At 40.9% G+C, this 27,374-nt stretch overlaps 1 protein-coding gene across 2 annotated transcripts; it reads left to right on the top strand.

Annotated features, from left to right (window-relative positions):
* Window positions 1-490: 490 nt before the first annotated feature.
* tmem39a (transmembrane protein 39A) lies at window positions 491-26,890 on the top strand. Of its 2 annotated transcripts, none has more exons than XM_074619336.1 (9): window positions 491-819; window positions 15,769-15,982; window positions 17,187-17,406; window positions 19,323-19,406; window positions 19,513-19,667; window positions 21,422-21,779; window positions 21,958-22,145; window positions 22,230-22,350; window positions 23,862-26,890. In XM_074619336.1, exons 2-9 carry the CDS (start codon window positions 15,870-15,872, stop codon window positions 24,099-24,101), a joined length of 1,479 nt encoding a protein of 492 aa, XP_074475437.1. In that variant the 5' UTR covers window positions 491-819; window positions 15,769-15,869; the 3' UTR covers window positions 24,102-26,890. The 2 variants fall into 2 exon arrangements, with proteins under 2 accessions (XP_074475437.1, XP_074475431.1); XM_074619330.1 differs by having other exon boundaries at window positions 497-819; window positions 17,184-17,406.
* Window positions 26,891-27,374: the final 484 nt, after the last annotated feature.

Genomic DNA, 27,374 nt, shown 5'->3' with positions numbered 1-27,374 from the left:
GCATAACAAAGTTTACAATATATAAGTGTGTAAGAATGAGTACTACCTGGTTAAATAAAGGTAAAATAAAATAAATAAACATATATAAAACATCAACAATGCACATGCAGAATAAAGACATTATTGTATTATTTCTCAGGCTTTGAGCCAATGTAAAACAAAAAGTTGTTTTGTTTATTATTTATTTAAGAAAGTTAAGCCTTTATTTCTCCCAGTTTGTATCTCTCTTTCATTGATGTTTTTAAGGATTTCTCTTTATTGTTTTTACACTGTACAGTCAGTTTGTGTTTATTAATAATATTGAAAATAAACATTTTTACCTTTTGGGTAGAACAAAACTGTCTATTGTTCTAATTCACATTTGAACGTTTGACTTTAATGATAATAACCCAAGTTATTAACATCATTAATATAAGCGTTAAAGCAGCGCTGACTCCAGACCAGCCAGTTTGTGTTTATCAAACTGCGACTGTGCAGAGCGTCTTGTTTGAGTCGCAGGTTGATGACGGCGCAGAGAGAGGAGGTGCGGGTTTGCCACGTCGGTCTCTGTGCAACGCATTTACACTGTTGCTCCTGAAGCCCCGGGCTAACTTTTAAAGACCTTTTTATATGTGTTTAACCTCGGAGAGAAAGCCAGCCTCCAGTATCTCCGCTGCCGTCGCAGCTCGTCTTCACAGAGACACAGAGACACAGAGCGGAGACACTGAAGCTGGAAGAAGGAGATAAAATGCTCGGTGCTGTCTGGACTCGTCAGGCTGGAAGACACACAACAACTGACTGATGCATCCTCGTCCACTTCACCCCCCCGTGTGTTGTCGTGTGAGTAACGAGGATCTGTTTATAAACTATGCAGCTTTCTGCAGGCTGAAAGCTAGCTACTTATATCTTCATGTGTGTGTTTTAACGTCGTAGTTAAAGTGTGTTCGCAAGTTTCCGCCGTGTACAACATGACAACGCTGCTGCTGCTGGTGTCAGGATCAGGATCCAGGCAGGCAGCAGCTTCACTGCATGTCTTAGCAAGTCTGCACACAAAACAGAGCACTTCCTAACAAAGTGTTCTCCAAAGAAAAGTCAACACTTTCAGCTCAAAGTATTCAGAGGCTTTACTTAATAAAAGTACTAATACCACACTATGGAAATACTACACTGCAAATACAACTCTTATACATTAAAAACCTTACTTAAGTCAAAGTCTTTGTGCAGTAAAATGTTCCCTGTCAGTGTTTTATATTATATATGGTGTTTATGGATTACTGCTGCATTAATATGCATGTTACAAATTACTGCTTTTGAGGTTAATTTTAACTCCTTTATATACTGTTGCTTTTTTAACAGTTGTGGAAGAAGTATTCAGAGACTTTACTCAAGTAAAAGTACTAATACCACACTATGAAAATACTCCACTGCAAGCACAACTCTTATACATTAAAAACCTTACTTAAATCAAAAGTATGTAAGTACTGTTAAGTGTCAAAAGTAAAAGTTTTTGTTCTGTAAAATGTCCCCTGTTTATATTATATATGGTGTTTATGGATTACTGCTGCATTAATATGCATGTTGCAAATTACTGATTTTGAGGTTGTGCTAATTTTAACTCCTTTATAAACCATTGGGTAGTTTAATCTACACTGACAGCAATGCATCATATTCTATAAAATCATCATATATGCTTTTCCACGTCAACTTTCATGAGCTCAGAAAAACAGCCCTGTTTTCAGCTTTGTGATGGCTGATGGCTGATCCAAGAGGGGTTTAAATTGTTTATTTAGTTTAAAGCTCTTATTGATAACATTTTAATATAGACAAATATTTTTAACAATTTATGGAAGAAGTATTCAGAGACTTTACTTAAGTAAAAGTACTAATACCACACTATGAAAAATACTCCTCTGCAAGTACAACTCTTATACATTAAAAACCTTACTTAAGTAAAAAGTACTGTAAGTGTCAAAAGTAAAAGTTTTTGTGCAGTAAAATGTCCCCTGTTTATATTATATATGGTGTTTATGGATTAATGTTACTGCTGCATTAATATGCATGTTGCAAATTACTAACTCCTTTATATGCTGTTGGGTAGTTTAATCTACGCTGACAGCAATGCATCATATTCTATAAAATCATCATATATGCTTTTCCACGTATCTCTAAAAAAGTCAACTTACATGAGCTCAAAAAAACAGCCCTGTTTTCAGCTTTGTGATGGCTGATAGCTGATTCAAGAGGGGTTTAAATAGTTTATTTAGTTTAAAGGTCTTATTGATAACATTTTAATATAGACAAATATTTTGTAAAAAAATAATAATACATCCACAGAACTTTTAGAAAGGTGCCAAATAAAATACGTCTTTTCCCGAAAACAATTAATATGAATTAAAATATTTAATCGCGATTGATTGCATGAGTGTCCATAATTAATCACAATTAATCGCAAATTAATCACACATTTTTTTATCTGGTTAAAATGTACATTAAAAGGATTTGTCAAGTATTTAACACTCTTATCAACATGGGAGTGGACAAATATGCTGCTTTATGCAAATGTATGTATGTATTTACTATTGAAAATCAATTAACAATACAAAACAATGACAAATATTGTCCAGAAACCCTCACAGGTACTGCATTTAGCATAAAAAATATGCTCAGATCATAACATGGCAAACTGAAACCCAACAGGCAACAACAGCTGTCAGTGTGTCAGTGTGCTGACTTGACTATGACTTGCCCCAAAACTGCATGTGATTATCATAAAGTGGGCATGTCTGTAAAGGGGAGACTCGTGGGTACCCATAGAACCCATTTTCATTCACATATCTTTAGGTCAGAGGTCAAGGGACTCCTTTGAAAATGCCAAGCCAGTTTTTCCTCACCAAAATTTAGCGCAAGTTTGGAGTGTTATTTAGCCTGGCTAGTATAACATCTTCTTCATCTTCACTCTAACTTTAAAAGGGAGTCTGCTACAACCTAAACATTGCAAGTTGTGTTAATGTGTTAAAGAAAATAGTGGCATTAACTGTTTTGTTTATATCTGTGGACGATATCTGACGTTAGGTTCGTACTTCTAACACAAGGCTTGTTGAGTCAATAGTGAAACAAAGTTGGTATCACGTGGTATCTCTGGGTCGTCCCTTAGTGTGGAAAAAAGGCTAAATGGAGATTGACGATAAGTGCCTGGCAACAACTTGTTGTGAAGTAAATGCAATGGAATGGGGGAAGGAGAATGTGACATCTAGTGGTTGAATGTTATCAGTGTTATCAATAACACCTTTAAGAAGTAGGAGCATTTTGACCCATATACACTTCATCCTTCACTTCATCACAAATAATCAAAATCAACACATCTGGAAATACGTGGTTTTCACTGGACAGGAAGGGTATTGAAAATCTGAAAAGTAACTTAAGCTGTCAGACAAATGTAGTGCAGTAAAAAGGACAATATTTGAGTAGAAGTATGAAGTGGAAATACTCAAGTAAAGTACAAGTACCTCGAATTACTTGAGTAAATGTACTTAGTTACATTCCACCACTGCTTTTTAAACACGTTTTAAAAGGACGTGTGCTGAGGGGGAAACCCGTTGCACTTCCACAAACTTACAAAATGCCATCCTGCAATCCCTCCGATGTAGTTAATTTCTCTAGTTCATAGTTCCTGTTTTCACTTTTGACTTTCAACTGCAAGTTTGGTCCCGCGTGCGCGTGCGCGTGCGCGTGCGCGTGTGTGTGTGTGTTAATCTCTGTTTCCTGTTGAAGATTCAGCTTAAATATTGTATAATATTGGAGCTACACACTGACCACAGAGCGTGCTGTACTATCATCTCATCATGTTTCATATGAGCGTAAAGGAAATGTTGATGCACACGGAGGTTGGATGGTATCTGGCTCTGGTTTGTGTTTCGTTTTAGGAGCCTATCACCGGCTGATAAAGGGCGGCGGGACTAGCCTAGTTTTTTTTATCATGTATTTTAATTGAAGCATTTTCAAACCTGATTCTCTCCAAGTTTAGAGTATTAGAAAAATCATTAAGCCAGTGGAGTACTGAGGGGGTTTTCTGGGGTTTTCCAGTGCTAGAGCAGAACTTTCTTCACGGCTATAAGGCCACATAGGCAATAAATTGTCTTTGAGGCTTCCTGTTCAGTGCCTCTGCTGCGCCAAGGATAATCAGCTTGGGGGTCAGGAGGACACAATGTCAGAACTACCACTTTGGAAAAGATGCTGAAAATGTCCTCCCTTTACTTCGTCAACTTCGGACCGCAGGCCAGACTATGTAGCAAGGTGCCCTCTGCAGAATTACACTTATTACAGTGATGATGCATCAGGACAAATGCTGGGAAGTTAACCTTTTGAGTAATACAGCATATGCAGCACCTTCAATTGAATTAAGCATCGCCTGGTATTTATAGAGCATGCATGTGCACAAGGTAGACTGGTCCAGTGGTTCCCAACCTTTTTCCTTAAAGGTCACCTATTATGCAAAATGCACTTTTCCATGTCTTTTAAACATCAATATCTGTCCCCAGTGTGTCTACAGGCCACCCTAGTATCATAAAAGACCATCCTCTCTCTTTTTCTCCTCCTCCGTTTGTCCGGAAATGGGTGCAGAAAAAAAATTCGCTTTTTTCCTTGTATCTTGACGTCATTAGAGAATGCAAGTCACGTGAGGGTTTCCTGGTCGAACCAGAGAGAACCTTCAGTAGCTGACCCCGGCCCACAGCGCGTCACTGTCTCTCCTCCTCAACCGAACTTGAGCAAAGTAGCTCCCTACAGTTAGTCTGCAAGAACCAGCAGAACAGGCTTCATGTACTCCCATCATCTAAATATAACATGTTCTTTCACAAAGGCTTTATGTAATTACACTGTTTAAACAGATGATATTTATATATTATATATATTTGATGTCATGCATGTAGCAGAGTACAGGGAGTAAATAGTGACTTGTAAGCAACACAACACATTTCTGTTTCACAGTCAAACTTTATTTGAGTAGACAGATGACAATATTAATTATTCACAGCATTTGTAATCATCTCACCTGTTAGTTAGTTATGTGACATGGTACAGGAGAAAGTCTTCAGCTCTGGTAAACTATGGTAAGCTAAGCTCCGGTGGTCTGTAGTCATGGTAACACAGAGACAGCTACTACTGTAAATAATATACCATTACTCTGATCTTCCATACATTTATCTTTTAGCAGAAATAATGAACTGACTACTGTTTCACATCTTCTATTTTCCACCCTGATGGTCGCTGTGTTTACACACCGTGTCATAGCGGTAGCATGTAGCTAACCCGTTAGCATGTAGCTACATGCTAACGGGTTAGCTACATGCTACCGGGTTAGCTTTGTATCTCCATGTAAACAGAGCCATCTGCTCTCAGCTGTCTGCTCTCAGCTGTCTGCTCTCAGCTGTCTGCTCTCCTCTGGGATGATTCTGTCGGTCATTTCTCACAGATGGATCTGTAAAGACAGACGTAAAACAGAGTGTATGTTTACGGTTTACAGAGTTGATGCATGAGGTAAACACTGAGCTAACTAACAGATATAAATAGTATTATTTACCTGAGAGAAACCGTCAGGAAAACCTGGAATCTGGACCGCAGATGTTCATCATGTGTCGCCGATTTCTGATCAGATTCCTCCGGTAACGTGCGCTGGGTGAAGTTTCTGGTTTATAAACTTTAAAGTGGTTTATAAACTTTATTCTAGCTGCTATCTCTCCACTCGTGTCTCTCTCTCTCTCTCTCTAGAGAGAGAGCTTCTCCGGGAGGGAGGGGGAGGGTGACGCTGTTGTTGAGGACGTTTGATTGACAGAAAACGCTGACCAATCAGAGCAGAGTGGGAGGAGACAGAGGCTACAGACACAGAAATCAGCACTTTTGGAAATGGGCTGAAACAGAGGTTATAGAGACATGCTGGAATGCATGATCCGATTGTTTTTTTGAAAAAAAAACTTCAGAGACATGGTTTGGAGGTGTCTGAGACCTATAATAACTAGTTTAAATGGAGTATAATATGTGACCTTTAAGGGACCCCTTTTCTACCATTGAGTAAACTGACGACCCCTGACTAAGTGACATATATTTTATGGATATTTCACATTAAATTCGATACGTAACAACAACAGTACAGAACTGATAAACTGTACAATTAACATAAATAGTGAATAGTCAATAACTTCAGGACGTTTGTGTAAAATTAGCGATTTGGATGAATTTTGTGGGATTGTTTGACAAATTAAATGCAAAAATGTAAATCAAATAATTAAACTATATCTTCAGCCCAATATAATAATATAAATAACATATAAAATAATGACAGTGTAAATCAAAAAATCATATCTTTAGGACTAAAAACCAACACATTGACGCAAAAGTGCTGAGAGAAGAAAAAAATTACAATGTAGGTCATCTAAAATTATCCATAACCTTCCACATCCACACTATTATTTTTTACATGTCTATGAGTATGCAAATGTTTGGAGAGCCAATTGTTTCAACAGCTGGTTTGACCTTTGGTAGCAGCAGAAGCACAGGTGTATTCAATGACAACATAATTAATGGCTGCATTCCAATTCGGTATGTCAAGAGTATTGTTCATGCCGGCTCAATGGCATGCCATTGCTAACGTTAATAATCATACACTTATGATGAGTTAAGATCTGGGCTGTGAAAAAGGCCTAAGATTATTGTTACGTCCACAAAGTGGAACAATAACTAAACAACAACCAAATTAAAACAGAGTCAACGTGAAGTTTCAAACTGTAACAGTTTATTTCAGTACAACGGAAGGTTCACAAATGTGGGGGAGGTAGGGACAATATAGTTTTGCCAAATAATCAAAATTAAGAAACCAAAACTAGGCCTAACTAAATCGGTCTTCTTTAACACAACAAACAAAAAGGCTGACTAACTTCTCTACTAACAGCAGTTTTACAAAACATACATGGGATGGCAACAACCACTAAACCTAGTGTTTCTAGACATGAAACAACCTACGTGCAAGTGTACAGGGTACCCCAGACTTACCTATGCCCTCTACCTCCTTACCACAAACCTTATCTGTCCTTTCCCACTGGAAACAAGAGACTTCAACATACAAATACCTCATTACAAATGAGTTAGAGAGAGAGCGAGAGAGCCCAGAGTGTGCCTCTTTTATGGGCAGCCCACGACAGCGATTGGCTGGATGGAATTAGTGTGAGCTAATTGCAGCTGGCAAACTGCACAGGTGGACTCCAATCACCTCCATTAACTCTTTATCCTGGAAGCACCTGCAAGACAAGGAGGAGGGGCAGAACAACACAAGAGAAAAACTCTGCAGGCCTGTCTGGCCCTGCAGGCACGTAACACCTCCACCCATAAGATTCCAACTATGGCTGGAATTATATACACACAATGCTATACTACAAACCTGTTAACTACGTGATAGTGCATCAGCTACCACATTTTCAGACCCTTTTTTATGTATTATTTCTAGGTTGAACCCCTGAACCATCAGCGACCAACGCATTAAACGCTGGTTGTGATTGTACATCCTTGAGAGGAACACCAAAGGATTATGATCTGTGTAGACTCTAATGGGTTCAACACTGGATGCAAGATAGACCTCAAAATGTTGCAAAGCCAACAACAAAGCGAGGGCCTCCTTCTCAATAGTGGAATAATTAAGCTGATGCTTATTGAATTTGCGAGAAAAATAACTCACGGGATGGTCAACACCCTGGGTGTCCTCCTGCAGAAGCACCGCTCCAGCCCCGACACCACTGGCATCAACCTCTACCTTGAAAGGCAAGGAAAAATTTGGGGCAGACAAAACTGGACCACAACACAATAGAGCTTTCAGACTCTCGAAGGACTTTTGGCACTCATCCGTCCAAACAAAGGGCTTGGATGGACTGGTCAAAGTAGTCAGTGGGGCCGCCACAGTGGAAAAGTTCATACAATACCGACGAAAGAACCCGGCCATCCCCAGATAACGCCGTAATTCCCTCCTGGTGGTGGGTACAGGGAATGCAGCAATGGCAGCTACCTTTGCATCTGCAGGACGCACCCTTCCTTGACCGACCTGCTGACCAAGATAAAGAACAGTGCCTTTGCCAAAATCACATTTTGCAAGGTTAAGGGTCAAAGATGCCGCTGAAAGTCGGCAGAAAACTTCCCTTAATGTGGCCTTGTGGCTCTCCCAATCATCGGTGTAAACAACAATGTCATCTAAATAGGCTCTGCAGTTTGAGACACCTCCAAGTACTTTGTTGACCAGTCTCTGGAAGGTAGCAGGAGCATTACACATGCCGAAGGGCATCACCGTGTACTGAAGGAAATGATCAGGGGTCACAAAAGCAGAAATCTCTGAAGCACGTGGGGTTAAAGGGACTTGCCAATACCCTTTTAACATGTCAAGCTTTGTGACAAATTTTGCCGGACCAATCTCATCAATACAGTCATCCATAAGTGGCAAAGGATATGCATCAGCAACAGTCACAGCATTCACTTTGCGAAAATCACTACAAAATCTAGGACTCCCATCAGACTTCATGTCTAAGAGACAAGGGGAGCTCCATGGACTACAACTTGGCACTGCAAATCCATTCTTAAGAAGATAGTCAACCTCCTTTTTCATCACCTCCCTTTTTGCTGGACTTGCCCGATAAGCATTTTGCTTTATCGGCCGAGGGCAGGTCAAGACAATGTCGTGACTGACGACAGAAGTCCGGGAGGGAACATCACCAAACAAACTTGGAAACTCACCTATTATCTGTTCAATATCTTTACGCTGGTTACTACGGAGATGAGATAAGTATTGGGGCAAATTAGACAATACCTCAGAGTTGCTCAACCTTGCCCCCTGTGGTGTGGCATTTCGCATCACCAACCCATCTTCATCACCAGCACTACTCACTCCTGCAAAAGAGACAACAGGTGAAACAATAGTCTTCACATCATGGACTGGAGATGACTCACTTTGATCATCTCGAGAATGATACAGTTTTATCATATTTACATGACACACTAGGGTCCGTCGCCTGCGGTCAGGTGTCTGGATAACGTAGTTTGTATCACTAAGCTTCTTCTCTACTACATAGGGACCAGAAAACTTGATAGAGAGGGCCGAACCAGACACAGGCAAGAGAAGCAAAACTTTGTCACCTGGCTGAAATGAATGGGCGACTGCCTTCTGGTCATAGTGCTGCTTCATCTTTACCTGAGAAGATTCTAGAGCCTCTTTAGCCAATGAGCAGGCGCGCTGCAGACGAACTTTAAGCATGGCAACATACTCAGGAACACTTTTTATCTTGACTGTTGGAGACACCAACTGTTCTTTGAGAACCTTTAATGGACCCCTAACTTCATGTCCAAACACTAACTGTGCAGGACTGAAGCCGAGTGACTCTTGCACTGCTTCACGGGCAGCAAACATCAAAAGAGGAATGCCATCATCCCAATCTTTCTGACTGTCATGGCAGTGTTTGCGCAGCATTGATTTCAGAGTCTTGATGGAATCTCTCTAGTGCCCCCTGGCTCTCTGGATGGTAAGCACTAGAGGTTACATGCTTAATTCCTAAGGCCTTCAGGGCCTGAGCAAAGACTCTGGACTTGAAATTGGTACCTTGGTCAGTTTGTATCTCACGAGGCAGACCAAATACCGTGAAAAACTTCACAAGAGCCTTGGTGACAACCGGAGCTGTGATTTTCCGTAGCGGAATGGCTTCTGGGAATCTGGTGGAAGAGCACAATTGTGACCAAAACTGATTACCGCTCTTAGTCTTTGGCAACGGTCCAACACAATCAACAATTACTTTCCCAAATGGCTCACCCAGCACTGGAATCGGGTTGAGAGGAGCAGGAGCAATCACCTGATTTGGTTTCCCTGAAACCTGACACACATGGCAGGTACGACAGTAACGAACAACATCAGACTTGAGTCCAGGCCAGAAGAAATGTCTAAGGACTCTATTATAAGTTTTTGTAACCCCCCATATGTCCTGACCAATGGTGATCATGAGCTAAGGACAGTACCTGTGAACGATACACAGTGGGAACAACTTGGTAAATTGCATTACAGTCTACATCTACATCCTCTGAAACTTCACTTGTCCAGCGACGCATCAACAAGCCATCATTTAACAGATAAGCCATTTTCTTTTTCTTAGCTTCTTCCTGACTAAAGACAGCAGACAGACATTTGGAAAGAGTGGAATCACCTTTTTGTGCAGCAATGTATTCCGCACGACTTGCCGGGAGTTCAACAACCTCTCGAGTGGACTGAGACATGATGTCAGCGGGCCGATCAGTAAGCTGACTATCAGACTGTGTCACAGCCATATCAGGAACCTGGTCATTAACAAAGATAGTGTCAGACAAATCAAGATCATACTTCTTTGACTGGGCCCTGGTAACAGCACAAGCCGGAAAGACACTGGGGAGCAGTTGTCCCATTTGGTCAGACTCAGAAGTGGTAGGAGAGCTTTCAACCACCTCAGGAACTGGCACAACCTTACCACCAGCCAGATCATTGCTCAGAATAAAGTCAACACCCTTAATTGGTAACGCAGGAAGAACCGCAACTTTGAATAACCCACTAACCAGGGCATGGTGAACATGTACATTATGTAAAGGGGCCGGAATATAACTCATTCCAACACCCTGTACAATTGCACTTGAGTTACATGATGAGATAGACGACAATGGTAAGATACCTGCTCGAATTATCGACTGGGAACCTCCTGTGTCTCTCAAAATCGTTACCGACTGCTGGTCTTTTGGATCACCAGTAAGAGAAACAAAACCTTTTTGAATGAAAGGTTTGAAACAGGGATCAGGTTCACCATCCTCACTGTGAACTTTCTTGATTCCTGGCATGGACACAGTCTTCACCAGACCCACACCTTTCGGTTGTGTCGGGTTATACGGATTTTGTTGTTTACGCTTTAGAGTCAAACAATCAGCAATAAGATGACCTTTTTTTCGACAGTAAAAGCACTCACGCTCACTACGTGGAGGAGACCGTGGTCCCCAGGTTTTCTCCAGTGAGGGATCAGGTCTCACAGGACGCGACACAGTGACTTTATCTGGACGAGAGGAAGACACATACACATTCTTGTGAGTAAGAACAAACTCATCTGATAGTACTGCTGCTTTACTCACTGAGGTCACCTTCTGTTCATTTAAGAACATTACCATTTTCTCTGAGAGAGCATCCTTAAAGTCCTCCAAAAGAATCAACTGACGGAGGGACTCAAAGTTATTCTTAACATCATTGGCTGCACACCACTTATCAAAAAGAACACCTTTCTCACGTTCAAACTCAACAAAGGTCTGTCCAGCCAGTTTCCTATGATTCCTGAACTTCTGTCTGTAGGCCTCTGGCACAAGCTCATAGGCACGCAAAATAGACTCCTTAAGAACCTTGTAGTTCAAACTGTCTTCCAACGAAAGAGATGATACTACTTCCTGTGCCTTACCTACCAACTTACACTGTAATAAGATGGGCCACATGTCCTTGGGCCAATCTAGTGCAGTAGCAATCCGTTCAAATGCACCAAAGTAAGAATCAACTTCTGGCTCTCTAAATGTCGGCACAAGTGCAATATGCTTACTGACATCAAACCTAGTTTTATGAACATCATGTTTTGGTACACCCTCCTCAGATGAAGGTTTTAGAGACCGATTGGAAGTGATTCTCAGGGCCTCTAAATCAAGCTCCCGTATTCTAACTTCTGCCTCCAGTTCTAATTTACGAAGCTGTAATCGATGTTCATACTCTGCCTTACGCACCATTTCCTTCTCTTCTAACTGAAGGCGAGCCAGACGAACCTTAAGTTTAGCATCACTGCTAGAACCTCGACTGCCTGGAGAGAAAGCCTCAAAGCGTGGTAATGTTGCAGGTGGGGGATCACTTTCAGCTACTTTCCTCGTAGGAGTAGTTAATCCTATTTGCTCCTCCTTGGGAGTCTTTGGTTCTTCTAGGGAACCTGCCTCATGTAAACTTCCATCAACAGAGGAATCAGGGTTTCCTAGAACCTCTAAAACATTTAATTCAACCAATTTTTCAATTAATTTCACTTTTATTTCTTTTTTTACACTATATTTGGACACTACAATGTTGAAGTGTGCCGCAATGCTAAGTAAATCGTCTTTACGACATCTCTCAACTTGCTCCAAATTAGGACTATTCACAAAATCCTTTAGATTAAACGCCATTTTTACACATTTTTCCAACTACCGCAGTGACTCATCATCAATTCGGTTGTTGAGTTGTTCATGGGAAAAGGATCCCAGACGAGCCCCCATTTGTTACGTCCACAAAGTGGAACAATAACTAAACAACAACCAAATTAAAACAGAGTCAACGTGAAGTTTCAAACTGTAACAGTTTATTTCAGTACAACGGAAGGTTCACAAATGTGGGGGAGGTAGGGACAATATAGTTTTGCCAAATAATCAAAATTAAGAAACCAAAACTAGGCCTAACTAAATCTGTCTTCTTTAACACAACAAACAAAAAGGCTAACCAACTTCTCTACTAACAGCAGTTTTACAAAACATACATGGGATGGCAACAACCACTAAACCTAGTGTTTCTAGACATGAAACAACCTACGTGCAAGTGTACAGGGTACCCCAGACTTACCTATGCCCTCTACCTCCTTACCACAAACCTTATCTGTCCTTTCCCACTGGAAACAAGAGACTTCAACATACAAATACCTCATTACAAATGAGTTAGAGAGAGAGCGAGAGAGCCCAGAGTGTGCCTCTTTTATGGGCAGCCCACGACAGCGATTGGCTGGATGGAATTAGTGTGAGCTAATTGCAGCTGGCAAACTCTGCACAGGTGGACTCCAATCACCTCCATTAACTCTTTATCCTGGAAGCACCTGCAAGACAAGGAGGAGGGGCAGAACAACACAGGAGAAAAACTCTGCAGGCCTGTCTGGCCCTGCAGGCATGTAACAATTATGAATTATATAAGCACATTTGTGCTGGTAGACTGGGGGCTGAGAAGAGGTTCAGATATCTTCCTCAGGTAGTGTTTAGGCTGACAGGGTGTCAGTTTCAGTATTTGACAGTCTCAGTGAACATATTCTGTATAAAGTGTCTGCTGACAGCTCTAGCACTAATGGAAATGCCTCAAAAGATATGTCGGCTATTGAGTGAATACTCCTCGTCAGTCATTTCATGCAGACATACACTTACCGTGTCAAGACCGCAAGCGTATCAAACGCGCATCAGTCGCGTTTTTCACGCGCATGTCTGACGCAACCGATACGCCCTCATGTTAAGCTATTCAGCTGTCTACACCGGCTCTGGACAGACTCGCTTTTCAGCTGCGTGTCACGGGCGTAATCGCGACCTAAAGCGTTTATTTAGGCTTCAAGTCTATTTTTCTTTCGATAATACGCGTGTAAATGAGGTTGATGGCCAATAAACACTACTTTACTACATTGCTACAATTGACTATACATTTTGAGGTTTTATCATTATTTTGTCATTGTAATTATTAACCTTTTATCGTGATATTTTTTATTTTCTCATTATCTTACCTTTTTCTTTGATTGTATTATTTCTGATGGCATGTTTTCCCATTTCTTGCGGTTTGTTCATTAATTCTGTTTTGAAAAGTGGTATACAAATTAAGTTTTTTTTCAAACTTTATCAGCTGTGGGAGAACATTCATCGTTTAGTAGGGATGCACCGATCTAACTTTTCCAGTCCTGATACCGATAGCGATAACTTTGCTTTGGTTCTCGGCCGATACGAGTACCAATCTGATACCAGTGTTTAATTAATAAGCTGTATGCCTCACTGTGTGGAAGTGATGGGGATCATTTATTTATGTGTAATTCAACATCAGGCTTGACTTAAACATTGCTTTCCTAACTTTGTAAAAAAATTTGACCAATAAATACATAGATATGAACTAATCTAATTGTTCTTTATTATTAGAATTATAAATCATACACCAGGGACTTGGCAAAAAAAAAAATGTAAACAGGAATTAAAAACAGTGTATATAAACATAAAAATGAACTAAATAGATCGGCGCCAATGTCACGCTATCCAATCCAGCTATTCGGATCAGTATCAGTCCGATATCCGATCCGTAATCGGTGCATCCCTATTTTTTAGTGTGAGATCGTTATCTAGCGGTCAAAATGATTAGTGCCGTTTAATTTAAATTATTCATATTATGCATCGGGGTAGACGGAGCTGGTATAGACGGTCGCTTCAGTCTTGCCTTCAGCTCTGTCGTGACACTTGTGCAACGCTGACCTGATGCTTGTGGTCTATACACTGGGTTAGGGTTGGGTTTCCCAGCGTGAGCTTCAGCAGGCAGACCGCATATAAACAGGTCTGATACTCTCGCTAGTCGTAGGTTTGGTGACGGCTCTGTGTTGTTCTGAGATGGTTCTCTGATCTGGTAGCTGTGGTCATAAGTGAAGCTGTTTTCTGAAGTGAATGAACCTCCGGGGGAAAGCCAAGTACCCTGAGTCAGTTTGTTTACACTCAACCAGTTAAAACTAATGCAGTCTAATACAGCAGTCCTGCAATAAACCTTACCTTCATTAGTTTATGTTGAAACTGTTTCAAAGAGGTGTTTATTCAACTTTAGAGGCTGTAGTTTGTGGTGGAGCTGTATTGCACTATAATGAGAGGTGTGTCTAACATTTTGTCCTGTACACCTCACAGTGTAATTCTAAGCTGTGCACACCACTATGAAGCACACCCTTAAAATAAACTTAACCACCATAAACTTGTTTTGTCCGACCAGCAGTTCAAAACCCAAATAAATTCAGTTTATTGTCATTGATGGCTAAGGAAAGTATTTGTAATTATGAAATGTTTAAGTATTGACAACCTTTGTTGCATCTTATACCCCCTCTCCCCTCTCCCCTCGTTTCCTGTCTCTTTTCACTGTCAATTCACCAATAAAAGCAAAAATGCAAAAAAATAATCTTAAAAAACGAGCCGAGGCTATTTCACACAACGAATGCCATATATTTAATGTGTGTGTCTGTTGTTTTTAGGCTATCTTCTACTAACTAAACTGATCATAAAACCAGATGCGTCAGGATATGAGTGGCTCACGACCTCTGCTCAAAAATTTCCTGGGGAAAACCCTGGCAGGTTTGTGAGGGTTGAAATGTACCGCTGACGTAGTTTATGTCATGATGACATGTAATTTCTTTCACCTGACCGATAAAGGCTGATTAGAGCAGTACCAAACTGACAAATGGTACAACATTGACATTATTTTTACCTCTTTAAACCTCAGTTAGAATATGTTTTGGTTTTCGGGCAGATGCCTAAAATAAAACCCAGGATGTTAAGTTTGTTGTACATAGCGGGAACATTACACGTCTTCCAAAAATGTACCAATAAAGGGAATCACGCCTCTAATAAATGCACTTGAGGTATACTAGAAACATTACTAATTGTCCCTCCCAGATTGCTAATGATAAGCCAGTTTGCTATTATGCTGATTGGCAAATAAACTTGATGGACAAAAAAATATCAGTCAAGGAAAAACCAGCTTGATCATCTGTGCAGTGCTCTAATAGTTCTCTCCCCAAATAACGTCACTACTGTTTACTTATAAACAAAGTAAAGTAAATCCCTTGGGCCAGATCTATACTCTGATCACGCTTCATGTGACTCCAGGGTTCTGTAAATGTTATTTAGGCCTCAGGTTTGTTGGTTTTTAGTGTTTTTTTACGTGACCTGTTTACTTGTTCTGACTCAGTCTTGTCTTTCGGTTTTCCTCCGCAGTGGCCTGGCTGTACATGGTTGCTCATTGAGGAGAAGGGGAGGACTCCCGGCGGCTGTTGGTTGGTGGGTGGCGTCCGTGGTTTCCACGGTAACTGGCGACCATGCCAGGAGGTCGCAGGGGTCCCAGCAGACAGCAGCTAAGTCGCTCTGCTCTGCCGTCCCTGCAGACTTTGGTTGGAGGCAACATCGGCAATGGTACAACCCTCAGGAACAGGTGAGCAGGAAATGCTGTCTGTCGTTAAAGCTTCATTTTGAGGGGTGCCGTGGTAGCTCACCTGGTAGCTCACCTGGTATCTCACCTGGTAGCTCACCTGGTAACTCACCTGGTATCTCACCTGGTAGCTCACCTGGTAGCTCACCTGGTAGCTCACCTGGTAGCTCACCTGATAGCTCACCTGGTAGCTCACCTGGTAGCTCACCTGGTAGCTCACCTGGTAGCTCACCTGGTAGCTCACCTGGTAGCTCACCTGGTAGCTCACCTGATACCGCAGTGGCCCGGGGTTTGAATCCGACCTGTGGTCTTTTGCTGCCGCTGCTGCTGTTCGTTTAGTATTTCCAAAGCCCCACCTGTAGCAAACATCTGCTATACATATTGTACATTCGCATTATTGACCTATTCCACGCAAGTTGACTGACTGAAATTGAATAAATAATCAGGAGATTAATTGATAATGAAAATAAGGTTATTGCAGCTCTTATTCTAACACCTCCCTTTATCAACCCCTTTCATGAAAAACACAAATACTTTGCATACAATTGGTATACAATTGAATATCGATTGAATACTAACGCAGCTCAGCTGAAGACTTTTTCAGCACTAATTCAGATCAGTTTCGTTTGTATATTACACCACATAAGACACAAAGTGCAAAGATACATTTTGCGCAAATGAAGTCAAACAAACATTTCAACAGTATCCTCTTTAGAGCTTCAACCAAACTTTATTTTTATTATTGATTAATCTGCAGATTATCTTCTTGATTAATAGATTCAAGTCTATAAAAATGTCAGAACACTGTGATGGTGATATCTTCAGATTGCTCGTCTAATCGACCCAAAGATATATCACATGAAACAAAGAAACTCAACAAGCTCTCGCAGTTGAGAAGCTGGAACTGTTAAACAATTAATTGTTTGTCAAAATAGTTGCTAATTGACTGTTAAAATGACTAATTATTAGCTTTATTCCTCTTAAAACTGGCACGATGCCCTAATAGATATTTCACTTAGTTATTGATTGGCTTGGGTTGATATTTACTCCAAAAAAACAAAACGAGATTCATCCTGAGCTTCGTACTTCTTAAGCTCTTACAGTCATGGTTTGAGAAGTAGGAATGTGCAGTAGGTGTGATGTGACACAATCACAGATATGTGTGTTTGTGTTTGCGTTTATGTTTGTGTGTGTTTTCGTCCAGAAGCAGTAACTTGGTGGGTCTGTCTGCGCCCCCTCTCTCGGCCCTCATTACTCCGGAGCCGGTCCGTCACTCGAGGATCCCCGAGCTGCCGTTGGACAGCTGCCTGCTGTTTGAGTTCCTGCTCTTTCTCTATTTGCTGGTGGCCTTGTTTGTCCAGTACATGAACATCTACAGGACGGTGTGGTGGTACCCATACAGCCACCCTGCTGCCTCTACCTCGCTTGTAAGAACACACACACACAAACACACACTTAACACACACACACCATCGCCTCTGTTGTTACAGGCAACTTGAAATCAATCATCTTTTTTTTTTTTTACTTTAAAAAATGAAAGCACTAACTTCATACTCACACTAACCCTAAACGTGAACACTTGATATCCAAGAACAGGGCTCATCTTTTTTTTGTTATTAAAAAATGTCAATTTATTAATATTTTGAATATTAAAAAATGAAATCACAATATACAAATTCCATCTACAGTATAAACACTGTTGCTCAGGGGTCCGACATAATATCTGTCTTACTTTTATAGTCTTTTAATAACATTTCAGCCACCGCGGTCATCGCCTCTATAACAATCCCGCCACAGGCGAAGGGCTTTCTGTGTTTTGTTAGGATGTGGGCCACTAAACGAATCCTCTGTTGCTGCGTTGGCCCTCTTTGTCAGTTTGTTAAACAGAGACTGTGGTTTTCAGCTCCTTTACCTTGTGTGTTCGTAGACTGCTACCAGCCACAAAGTCACATAAAAAGTTGCTATGGACTTTGGCGAAGTGGCGCTCGACGTTACATCTTTTACCTACTGACACGCTCGCACTGCAAATGAGACGCATACATTTGTCATTCACATAAATGAAAAAAAATCCTGTTACCCATTCCTCATGAAAATAGTATATTTTTTGCCTTTTACTGTCCTGGCTTTTTTCCGCAGTCATTGTCAAATCTGGTGTGCTCTTGATAGTTGGCTAACATCGTCTAATTTAAGGCGTCACTGATGTAACCAAACTTGAAATCAGCGTAACTGGTTTAATTAACAGCTGATTGGCAAATAATCAGTTTGTGTCAGTGTAGAAGAACACAGGTTTACAAAGTGACTTTGTGTTATCAAATTGATGTACATATTCTTTGAACCTTTAGCCTCTCAGAAACAGGTAGCAAGCTACTTGTTGGAGACACCTGCTGTAGCTTAACTATTTATTGTTTTCTTTTTTTTCTTTTACTTTATCCCTTTAAAAATGCACGGGCGGCTGCTGGAGATCATTGTTGGCATGATCCTGTTTAAATCAATCTTAAATAAAAAAACAAACATAATAGCTAGAGGCAGCAGAGAGCTAAGGCTTTGGTCTTTCAATTCATCACAGTGTATGCTTGTGATGACGTTGTTGCGTTATGTGTGGAACGTCACGAAACTTTCAAAACGCATTTGCATTTGATCTGCTCATAAAAATGATCTCAAAAACTAAAAAAAAATGTGCCTAGTTCAAATAACTTATGGAGTGTTAAGAAATATTTTGTATATTTTTCTACATTTAGAAATCTTTTGGCTCAATATGTTTCGTTTGTTTATGTAGTAACATTTTATGAAAAAACATGTCTGCTTTTTGTATTTTATTCATGACACACTATATTTTATATATATTTTCGGCATTTGAAGCATTTGAAAATACTCCAAGAAATTACATGTGTGCAAAAATTACAAATTTAGGCACTAGCGGACCATTTCTATTGCGGAGTTCAAAGGGTTAAGTTACTTCTGCTTAATCAGTAGTTCCATTTTTCTCTTTTCTCTAACATATTCTGTGCTGCGGTTGAGACCTTGTTTTCTAAGAATTACAGGGAACAGCATCTTCAAAGGAAGTAAAAACCGAGTTTCTTTTTTTGTTTTTTTGTGTGAAAATGATAAACACCAAAAATGATGAACCTCACCTTACCCTGAAATATATGTTTTGGCAAAAGTGTCAGGTTGTGCAGGTTTTTGATGTTTTGTTCAGCCGCTGCACACCAACATTTGTCTATTAAGAGCTCATAACTTAAGATAATTTTATTGGGTGGGTTCAGGTCTAATTTAACATGTATGGTTTAAAAAATGTCTCCATGGAAAAACAATGACGCCGTCTTTCTGCTCTCCATTTGAACAGAACTTCCATCTAATGGACTACCATCTGGCTATCTTCATCACAGTCATGTTGGCCAGGAGGCTTGTATGGACTATAGTTTCTGAGGTAAACACACAGATCTGTACACACACTCACACATTTTAATACACATGTGGGATTCAAACCCCACTGATGTCTTTCTGGTAACCGTGAGTGATTCTGTCTCGTCCAGGTGTCTCACAGCAGCGGCGGATCGCTGCTCCGATACGTGGCTCTGATCGCAGCTCGGCTCAGCCTGCTGACCATGTGCGGCTGGGTGCTCTGCTGGACACTGGTCAACCTCTGCAAGAACCACTCTGTGCTCAACCTTCTCTTCCTGGGATACCCGTGAGTTTTTCATACCCCCCAACCCCTACCCTCTAAAGGCCAGGTTATGCTTGTACAAGTTGTCATCCGACCACATCTCAAGGCAAAAGTGTTTATACCTTTTTTAATACTTGTTCTGAATGGCCTGCCATCATAGAGGGCGGCGAGACGCAATGAATCATACAAACAGATATGACAGTGAACTCTGTCTCTCCACAGTCATTCATAGTCTTTCACTTAGTTGTTTGCACAAAAAACGAAAAAGTTGTGTGAAAAAAAAATTTAGCTTGAGAGAGAAGTTAAAACCCTTCTTACATTTTACACCTCTGCACACTTCACTTTTTGCAGTGGATGTGAACGTCGAATTGTGAGTTTTACTGAAGTTACAGAAATTGTCGGATGCAGCCTTGATTCCAATGTAGTAAAGATGTGAGGCTAAGGGGCGGTTTGGCGATCTGATAAGTACTTTGTTTGAGGCAAAGTGACGCTTTAACTGACCTACATGCGCACGCACACACACACACACACACACACACACACACACACACACACACACACACACACACACACACACACACACACACACACGTAGTGGAGCCAAAGTGGTGGCTGGTTGAAATCTAATGTGCCATCATGTCTCAAAACATTTGTGACACATAGAAACCACAAAACCCCAAACTGTCACATTACACCTGTCCCAGTTTTGAGTTAAAGCCAGCAAAACGTGATTCGTAAAGTTGTGTGTAATCTGGTTCTCTAGTTACGGTGGCATCAAACCCTGAAAGATATGAAAAAAACAACTCTATTTAAGTTCGATTTCTTTTTGTTTTGATTCTGTCGATGTGCCAAAGGGGTCAAGGAGTGAATCGTATGCAAAACATTTCCTTCATACACAAACCATGACATTGCTGTCGTGGTGCAGTGGTGGACGGAAAAAATTAAAGATCCCATATCATGCTCATTTTCAGGATCATACTTGTATTTTGTGTTTCTACTAGAACATGTTTACATGCTGTAATGTTCAAAAAACTCCTTATTTTATACTGTCTGCCTGAATACATTACGTTACATACCCTCTGTCTGACAGGCTCCGTTAGTTTAAAAAAAAAAAAAATCAATAGAATTGCGTTGCTAGGCAACAGCTTGGGTCCATGTTTACTTCCTGTCAGCTGATGTCATTCACATACACTGCAACTGTAAATAAGCTGGAACACATTTAGAATATTTACCTTTAAAACTGTGAAATGGTGGTATATATTCTATATTTGTGACATCACAAAATCACAGAAATCCTGAAGGCTCATTTAAAGGCCCGGTTTCTGAATACGGCTGTGTGTATTTCTCCATGGATTGAGCGTTTCGATACTTTCACAGTATTTATATAGCACTTAAACCTGCTTTATAATAAAAAAAAAGATGTGTAAATGTCACTTTTTACAATATGGGAGCTTTAAACTTATCAGCATGAAAAACAAAATACATAACATACATTAAAATGAGATGTTTCCTTTTAGCCACCGCAAGATTTTTGAAACAATAGCTACAAATAGTTATTAATCAGGTCGTTCATGATGAGCATGTTGCTGTTTTGTCCTTTTTTTTATGTGTGTGCTAATGGAAATGGAAGTTATGGACCCACCCTCCTTTAATGTCTCATTTTAAATATTCATTATGTTTTCACATCATACATCTTCCTTTTCATTCATCATTTGAAACTAAAACTTTCTGCTCTGCTCTCTTGTCCTCGCTCGCTCACCGCCCTCCTCCATTGCCAGATTTGGCGTGTACGTCCCGCTTTGCTGTTTCCATCAGGAGGGAGGGAAAAGCCAAACGACAGCGGCTGACTGCGATTACCCCCCGGAGCACCAGCAGACCGAACTAACCGAGACCCCGTTCTTTCGACCACGTGACTTCCTCTTCCTGTTGCGAGAGAACCTCAGAGAGCAGTTCTCCAGCCCGCCGCACATGCCTACGCACACCTGTCCGCCACACACACACTCGCACACGCCGGAGTTGATCCGAGCAGAGGTGGAGGAGCTGAAGAGCGACTTCAACCGGCGAATCAAGGAAGTGCTGTTCAACTCGCTGTTCAGTGCCTACTATGTAGCCTTCCTGCCTCTCTGCTTCGTTAAGGTTGGTATCTGTCATTTCATTTTCATTCAGATTTTATTGAAGATTCTTGTGTTAAAGTGTAAATGTTTTTTCCACTGAGTTTCCATGCTGCCCCATCACATCATTTATCTTTCATGTTGCCTGTTTTCTTGTTTCATTTTAAAGTACATTTACCCATCCTTCCACTTTACTCCAACAGAGCACCCAGTACTATGACATGCGCTGGTCATGTGAGCACCTGATCATGGTGTGGATCAATGCGTTTGTGATGCTGATGAGTCAGCTGCTGCCCCCCAGTTACTGCGACCTGCTTCATCGCTCGGCGGCTCACCTGGGCCGCTGGCAGAAACTGGAGCACGGCTCATACAGCAACGCACCTCAGCATGTGTGAGTGGCGCTTTGTGCACATGACAATCACAATGATCATCACAATGACTCTCTGCATAACTGTGTTGTTGACATGTGTTGCAGGTGGTCAGAAAGCACCATTTGGCCTCAGGGCGTGTTGGTACGACACAGTCGATCTCTGTATAAGGCAGTTGGAACCTATAATGTCGCTTTGCCCTCTGATGTTTCCCATGCAAGGTTTTATGTGAGTATCTGTACTTAACATCATAGTGACAATGTATGTAACCTGTAAATTATTCACTGAGATGAGGGTGGACGAAATAATAAGGACACCTTTACAATATAATACAACAATACTACACAGCTGTAATTGGCTCAGTGCAACCTATAAAAGCGTGAAATGCACCAACTCACTTGAAATAAAGACCAGCCTTGCTAACTCCGTCGGTGTGCCGACCGTCATCTACTGTAGGTAGTACACTGACTATAGATAAGTACCTCCCAAAACCCCACTTCAAAACACCCAAACTATCCCTTTTAGGGCTTTTATGCTGTACGTATGGCAGCTACATGTGTAGGCTCCAAGGCTATGCCATTGCTGACATGCACCGCTTCAAAAGTGTAACTTTGTGTGATTGGTCAGCTCTGGCTGTTTATGTTTTCTTCGTCAATTTTCTGATGTCAGTAGAGATTGTTTTCACTAACGGCCCCCCCGACAGAGGCATCCCCACTGCAAACCCTCTCCGCTCACTGAACCCCCGCTCTCTAGCACAATTACATCATGACATATCATCGTAAATACGGTGACCGCACATTATAAAGTGAGTGAAACAATGTAAACACAGCTTCTGTGGGGAATATAATAAAACACGATACGGCCCGGGTTTGTTGCGGTGGTGACGCCCCCGTTGATTCCGTGAGTCGAGTATAAATCGAGCTTTAGACAACCGTTAACCTCGTCAGCATGCATCAGGATCTGACTGATTCAGCTCACCAGGTGACACGTTGATCATATTTTACATTTACATCCCAGGAATTCATCAGAGCAGAGAAAGAAGAAGAAATCACTTATGTTTTTTTACAAGCTGTGAAAATTAAATGCAAATGGTCGAATCGGTGATGTTCAGGTGGGGTTGTGTGAGGAAAAACTAACCACACAAACGTAGGAGAGCAGGCATCTCCGTCATTCAGGGGTTAAGACACCGACCCTGAACTAAAACCAGTTTGGTCGGGGGTGAACTCTGTCGCATCTCTCTCTCTCTCTCTCTCTTTCTCTCGTGTTTCCTGTCTTCTTTCTTGTGTCTCTACTGTAGGCTTAAAATGACACAAAAATATTTTTTTTGACAGAAAAAAAAAGAACTTAAAACAAGGTGTTCCAACTGAAATTTCCCGGTGCTTTCAGCTGCATCTCGTGGAGTTTGCTCTGTTGACGTAGACGTTATATAAATTTCTAGTATTGAAGTTTTTTTTATTAAATTTAGAATGACCAACTGAGCTTGTAATTTAATGTCAGTAGGTTTGTGTTTGTTTATTTTATTTTCATATTGTCTCTGAAGGTCTGCTCCTTCAAAACAATCTGCAATGTTTCACACAGACAGGTTATAGCGGCTGCCTGTATAACCCTGTGTTGTATTATATTGTGCACGTTTTAATTTTATTGTGTCCACCCCTTCATATTCAATATTATTTATCTTTGACCTTCTATACACTGTAATTTCTTTACTAACCTTCTCTTCCCATCTGTTGGTCTTCCAGTTCCTGTTCCACAAGCCATTGCGGATCCTGAACTTGCTGATCTGGATCGAGTCCAGTGTGGTTTTGTACCAGTTATACTCTCTGCTGCGCTCTGAGCGCTGGAACCACACTTTGTCTCTGGGCCTTATTCTCTTCTGCAACTACTATGTCCTTTTTAAACTGCTCCGAGACCGCATCGTGCTGGGCAAAGCCTACTCCTATCCGCTTACCTCCAACAGTTTGGGGATCAAGCCGCAGTGAAGGCTCCGCACAGTGAGGCCTCCCCTACGAACTCTGGATGTGGAGGGGAGACGGGTGGCGGTCTGGTAAAGTTGAGGACTGGGAGGGTTGTTTAGCGCTCACACTCGGAGGTTAAGGGACAGACTGTGAACTCATAATCGTGTTTTGATACGGTTCTATTTTTAATGCAATGTTTATATAAACCTATTTAAAAGAATATTTTTATTTTGTATACTATTTCGAGTTACGCCGGGCATTACCACGCTGACGACATTAGCATGTTGTGTTATGTTGTTGCTAGGCGACAGGGAAGTCAGGGAATGCCGGGAGGTGACTTTCACCAAAGATATTTTAAGTGCAGGTGGCCAATCACAGAGCGGACCTGGCCTCTGACAGTCCATTAAAACAGACGAGCGACTCAGAGCAGTGGAAGTGCCTGAGATCCTGAATCCTGATTGGCTGTTCTGCTTCATCCCTGAGGCTCTTAGAGCTTAGACCAGTGAAACGGATGCAGCTCTTTGAGGTCGCAGAACGCCGTCACTGCTCTCAACAGCTTCAGCACGTTTTCACGGGTGATTTTAAAGCAAAAGTTCAACATTTTGGTTTCAGTCATTTGCTTTGCTTTTCAGGCAACAGCATTGCGACGATTAGCTTAATGATAGCACAAAGACTGGAAACAAGGAAACGGCTAGCTTTGATCTGTCCAACGATAACAAAATCTGCTTACCAGCACCTCTAAATCTCACTAGTTAACACATTATGTCTCGTTTGTTTAATTGGAAAAAAGATTGAAGTGTAAAAACGACTGTTTGTTCATTTAACAGTTGGCTATGTGCCAGGTTGCGTCCGAATTTCCCCACTAACCCACTATTTAATGCACTAAAACAGTATGTGAGATTATTTTTTAGTATGTCCAAAACCTTTGTATGAAACCAATAGTACGCAAATTGCATACTATTTCCAGTGAAATATTGCAGTATGCAAACGCTGGACACCACGGTGACAAAATATCCCACAATGCAATGCAGTAGTGATGACAACATTCATAATAGACGTTGATGGACAACTCTGTAACATCAATAACGCTTCAATTTAACTAAGTATAAGATTTCACTCTGCTCGGCATAATATACATTTTTAATTAATTCAGACTGATTCTCACAAACCGTCGTTTTGGTCACATGAGGTTGGAACGGGTTACCATGCTGGCGAGGAGGCTCTCAGGAAGTGACGACATAAATTACTGCTTAGTGCGTCCGAAAAGATACACAGTACTGTTTATTCACACAAAAGTATGTTGAACGATAATACACGTTTTGGGTATGTAGTGCATAGTATAATATATTAATAGCATAATATTCGGTTTCGGACAAAGCCCCAGACTATATCTTGGCGCTGAGCAGTTGCCAGGCAACCACAGAGACTCAGGTAAGCTACTGTCTGGGCAAGAATATGTTCTGGCAAATAACCCCCCCGTAAAACAGCAAAAGTTTTTTTCACACTTTGATTATTGTTCGAATTAAAACAAAGACGATGTAACATGTTTGTAACCGTTAGACAGAACCAGGCTAGCTGTTTCCCTCTGTTTCCAGTCTTTATGCTAAGCTAAGCTAACCAGCTGCCTGCAGTAGCTTCATATTGAACGGGCAGATAAGAGGGTGGATTAGCTTTTCCCATCAAATTGTTAAACTTTTGCTTAAAGCAGAGCCTCAGTGTGGATTTATACCATCAAGTGGAATAAAACTTTCCTACAAACTGACTTGAGATCAGTCTGTAGGAAAGGACACTTTAGGTACTCTTATCCACTGCCTCTGCAGAGAATGCTGTATTCTTCCTGATTCACTTTTGTTACTGTGTTTTTACTATCAGTATCTGCTTGTTTCACATCATTGGCTATCTGGAGAAGAGTTACAGCACCAGTCTTTACAAACTTACACCAGAGTGTCAACAAGTGAGAGGGGACTGAGATACTATTGGTATCTTTAAACTCAAAGCACACCCAGAAATGTAACAAATAGGGCTGTCAATCGATTACAATTTTTAATCGCATGATTGTCCATAGTCAATGGTGATTTATCGCAAATTAATTGCATATCGGTTCAAAATGTACCTTAAAGGTCAAGTTGTCAAGTATTTAATACTCTTATCAACATGTGAGTGGGCAAATATGATTGCTTAATGCAAATGTATGTATATATTTATTATTGAAAATCAATTAACAACACAGAACAATGACAAATATTGTCCAGAAACCCTCACAGGTACTGCATTTAGCATAAAAAATATGCTCAAATCATAACATGGCAAACTGCAGCCCAACAGGCAACAACAGCTGTCAGTGTGTCAGTGTGCTGACTTGACTATGACTTGCCCCAAACTGCATGTGATTATCATAAAGTGGGCATGTCTGTAAAGGGGAGACTCGTGGGTACCTATAGAACCCATTTTCATTCACATATTTTGAGGTCAGAGATCAAGGGACCCCTTTGAAAATGGACATGCCAGTTTTTCCTCGCCAAAATTTAGTGCAAGTTTGGAGCATTATTTAGCCTCCTTTGCGACATCAAAGTATGGTTGGTACCAATGGATTTATTAGGTTTTTTAGTTTCATATGATACCAGTATCTTCACTCTTGCTTTAAAACTGAGCCCGCTACAACCACCGAAAGATTGAATAGCGGCCGGACCCGACGGTGGTTAACTAAAAATCGCAGGTTGCGTTAATGTGTTAAAGAAATTAGTTGCGTTAAAACAAATTTGCGTTATTATAGCGTTAACTTTGACAGCCCTTGTAAAAAAAACAAAAAAAAACGGCTTTCCTTTGACTTTTGTTACTTAAAATGTGTAAAGTTTGAAGGGCTGCTGCTGTAACCAGGTGATGATTAAAGTCAACTTGCTGATGTCTGACCACACTTTGACATGCTGAAATGTTCTTGCTATGATATAGCGTATGCCTCATTTGTGTTCTTAAAGGTGATCCCGGCAATGTTTATTTTGTTGCATTTTGGTGCCTGAATGCTTAAACCATGATGGTATTGAGGACCACAACACACCAGGTCCATCTCTTTGTGGATCGGATTAAGAAAACAGAACCAATGTGGCTAATAATAAAGATTTCTGTTGGTACGTCCCACAACCTAACCCTTCTCCCACTGCAAATATGTCATATTGTCATTGCGCTCTCACATGGAGTTGACATCAAAGGATGTTTTAATAGTGACATTTCCGTGGGTGATGAATGCAAAATCAAAGGATGGAGACTATGCGTCACCTCATTACCAGTTCATGTATTCTC

The sequence above is a fragment of the Sebastes fasciatus genome, chromosome 2 (assembly GCF_043250625.1).
Source record: "Sebastes fasciatus isolate fSebFas1 chromosome 2, fSebFas1.pri, whole genome shotgun sequence".
In the NCBI taxonomy this organism is placed as follows: Eukaryota; Metazoa; Chordata; class Actinopteri; order Perciformes; family Sebastidae; genus Sebastes; species Sebastes fasciatus.
The sequence above is the reverse complement of the archived record's forward strand: the minus strand, read 5'-3'. Positions and strand labels throughout refer to the sequence as shown.

Coding starts and splice junctions, on each gene's coding strand:
- tmem39a (XM_074619330.1), top strand. CDS start 15,870: ATGCCAGGAGGTCGCAGGGGTCCCAGCAGACAGCAGCTAAGTCGCTCT. Junction 15,983..17,183: donor GGTACAACCCTCAGGAACAG/GTGAGCAGGAAA, acceptor GTTTTCGTCCAG/AAGCAGTAACTTGGTGGGTC. Junction 22,351..23,861: donor TTTCCCATGCAAGGTTTTAT/GTGAGTATCTGT, acceptor TTGGTCTTCCAG/TTCCTGTTCCACAAGCCATT.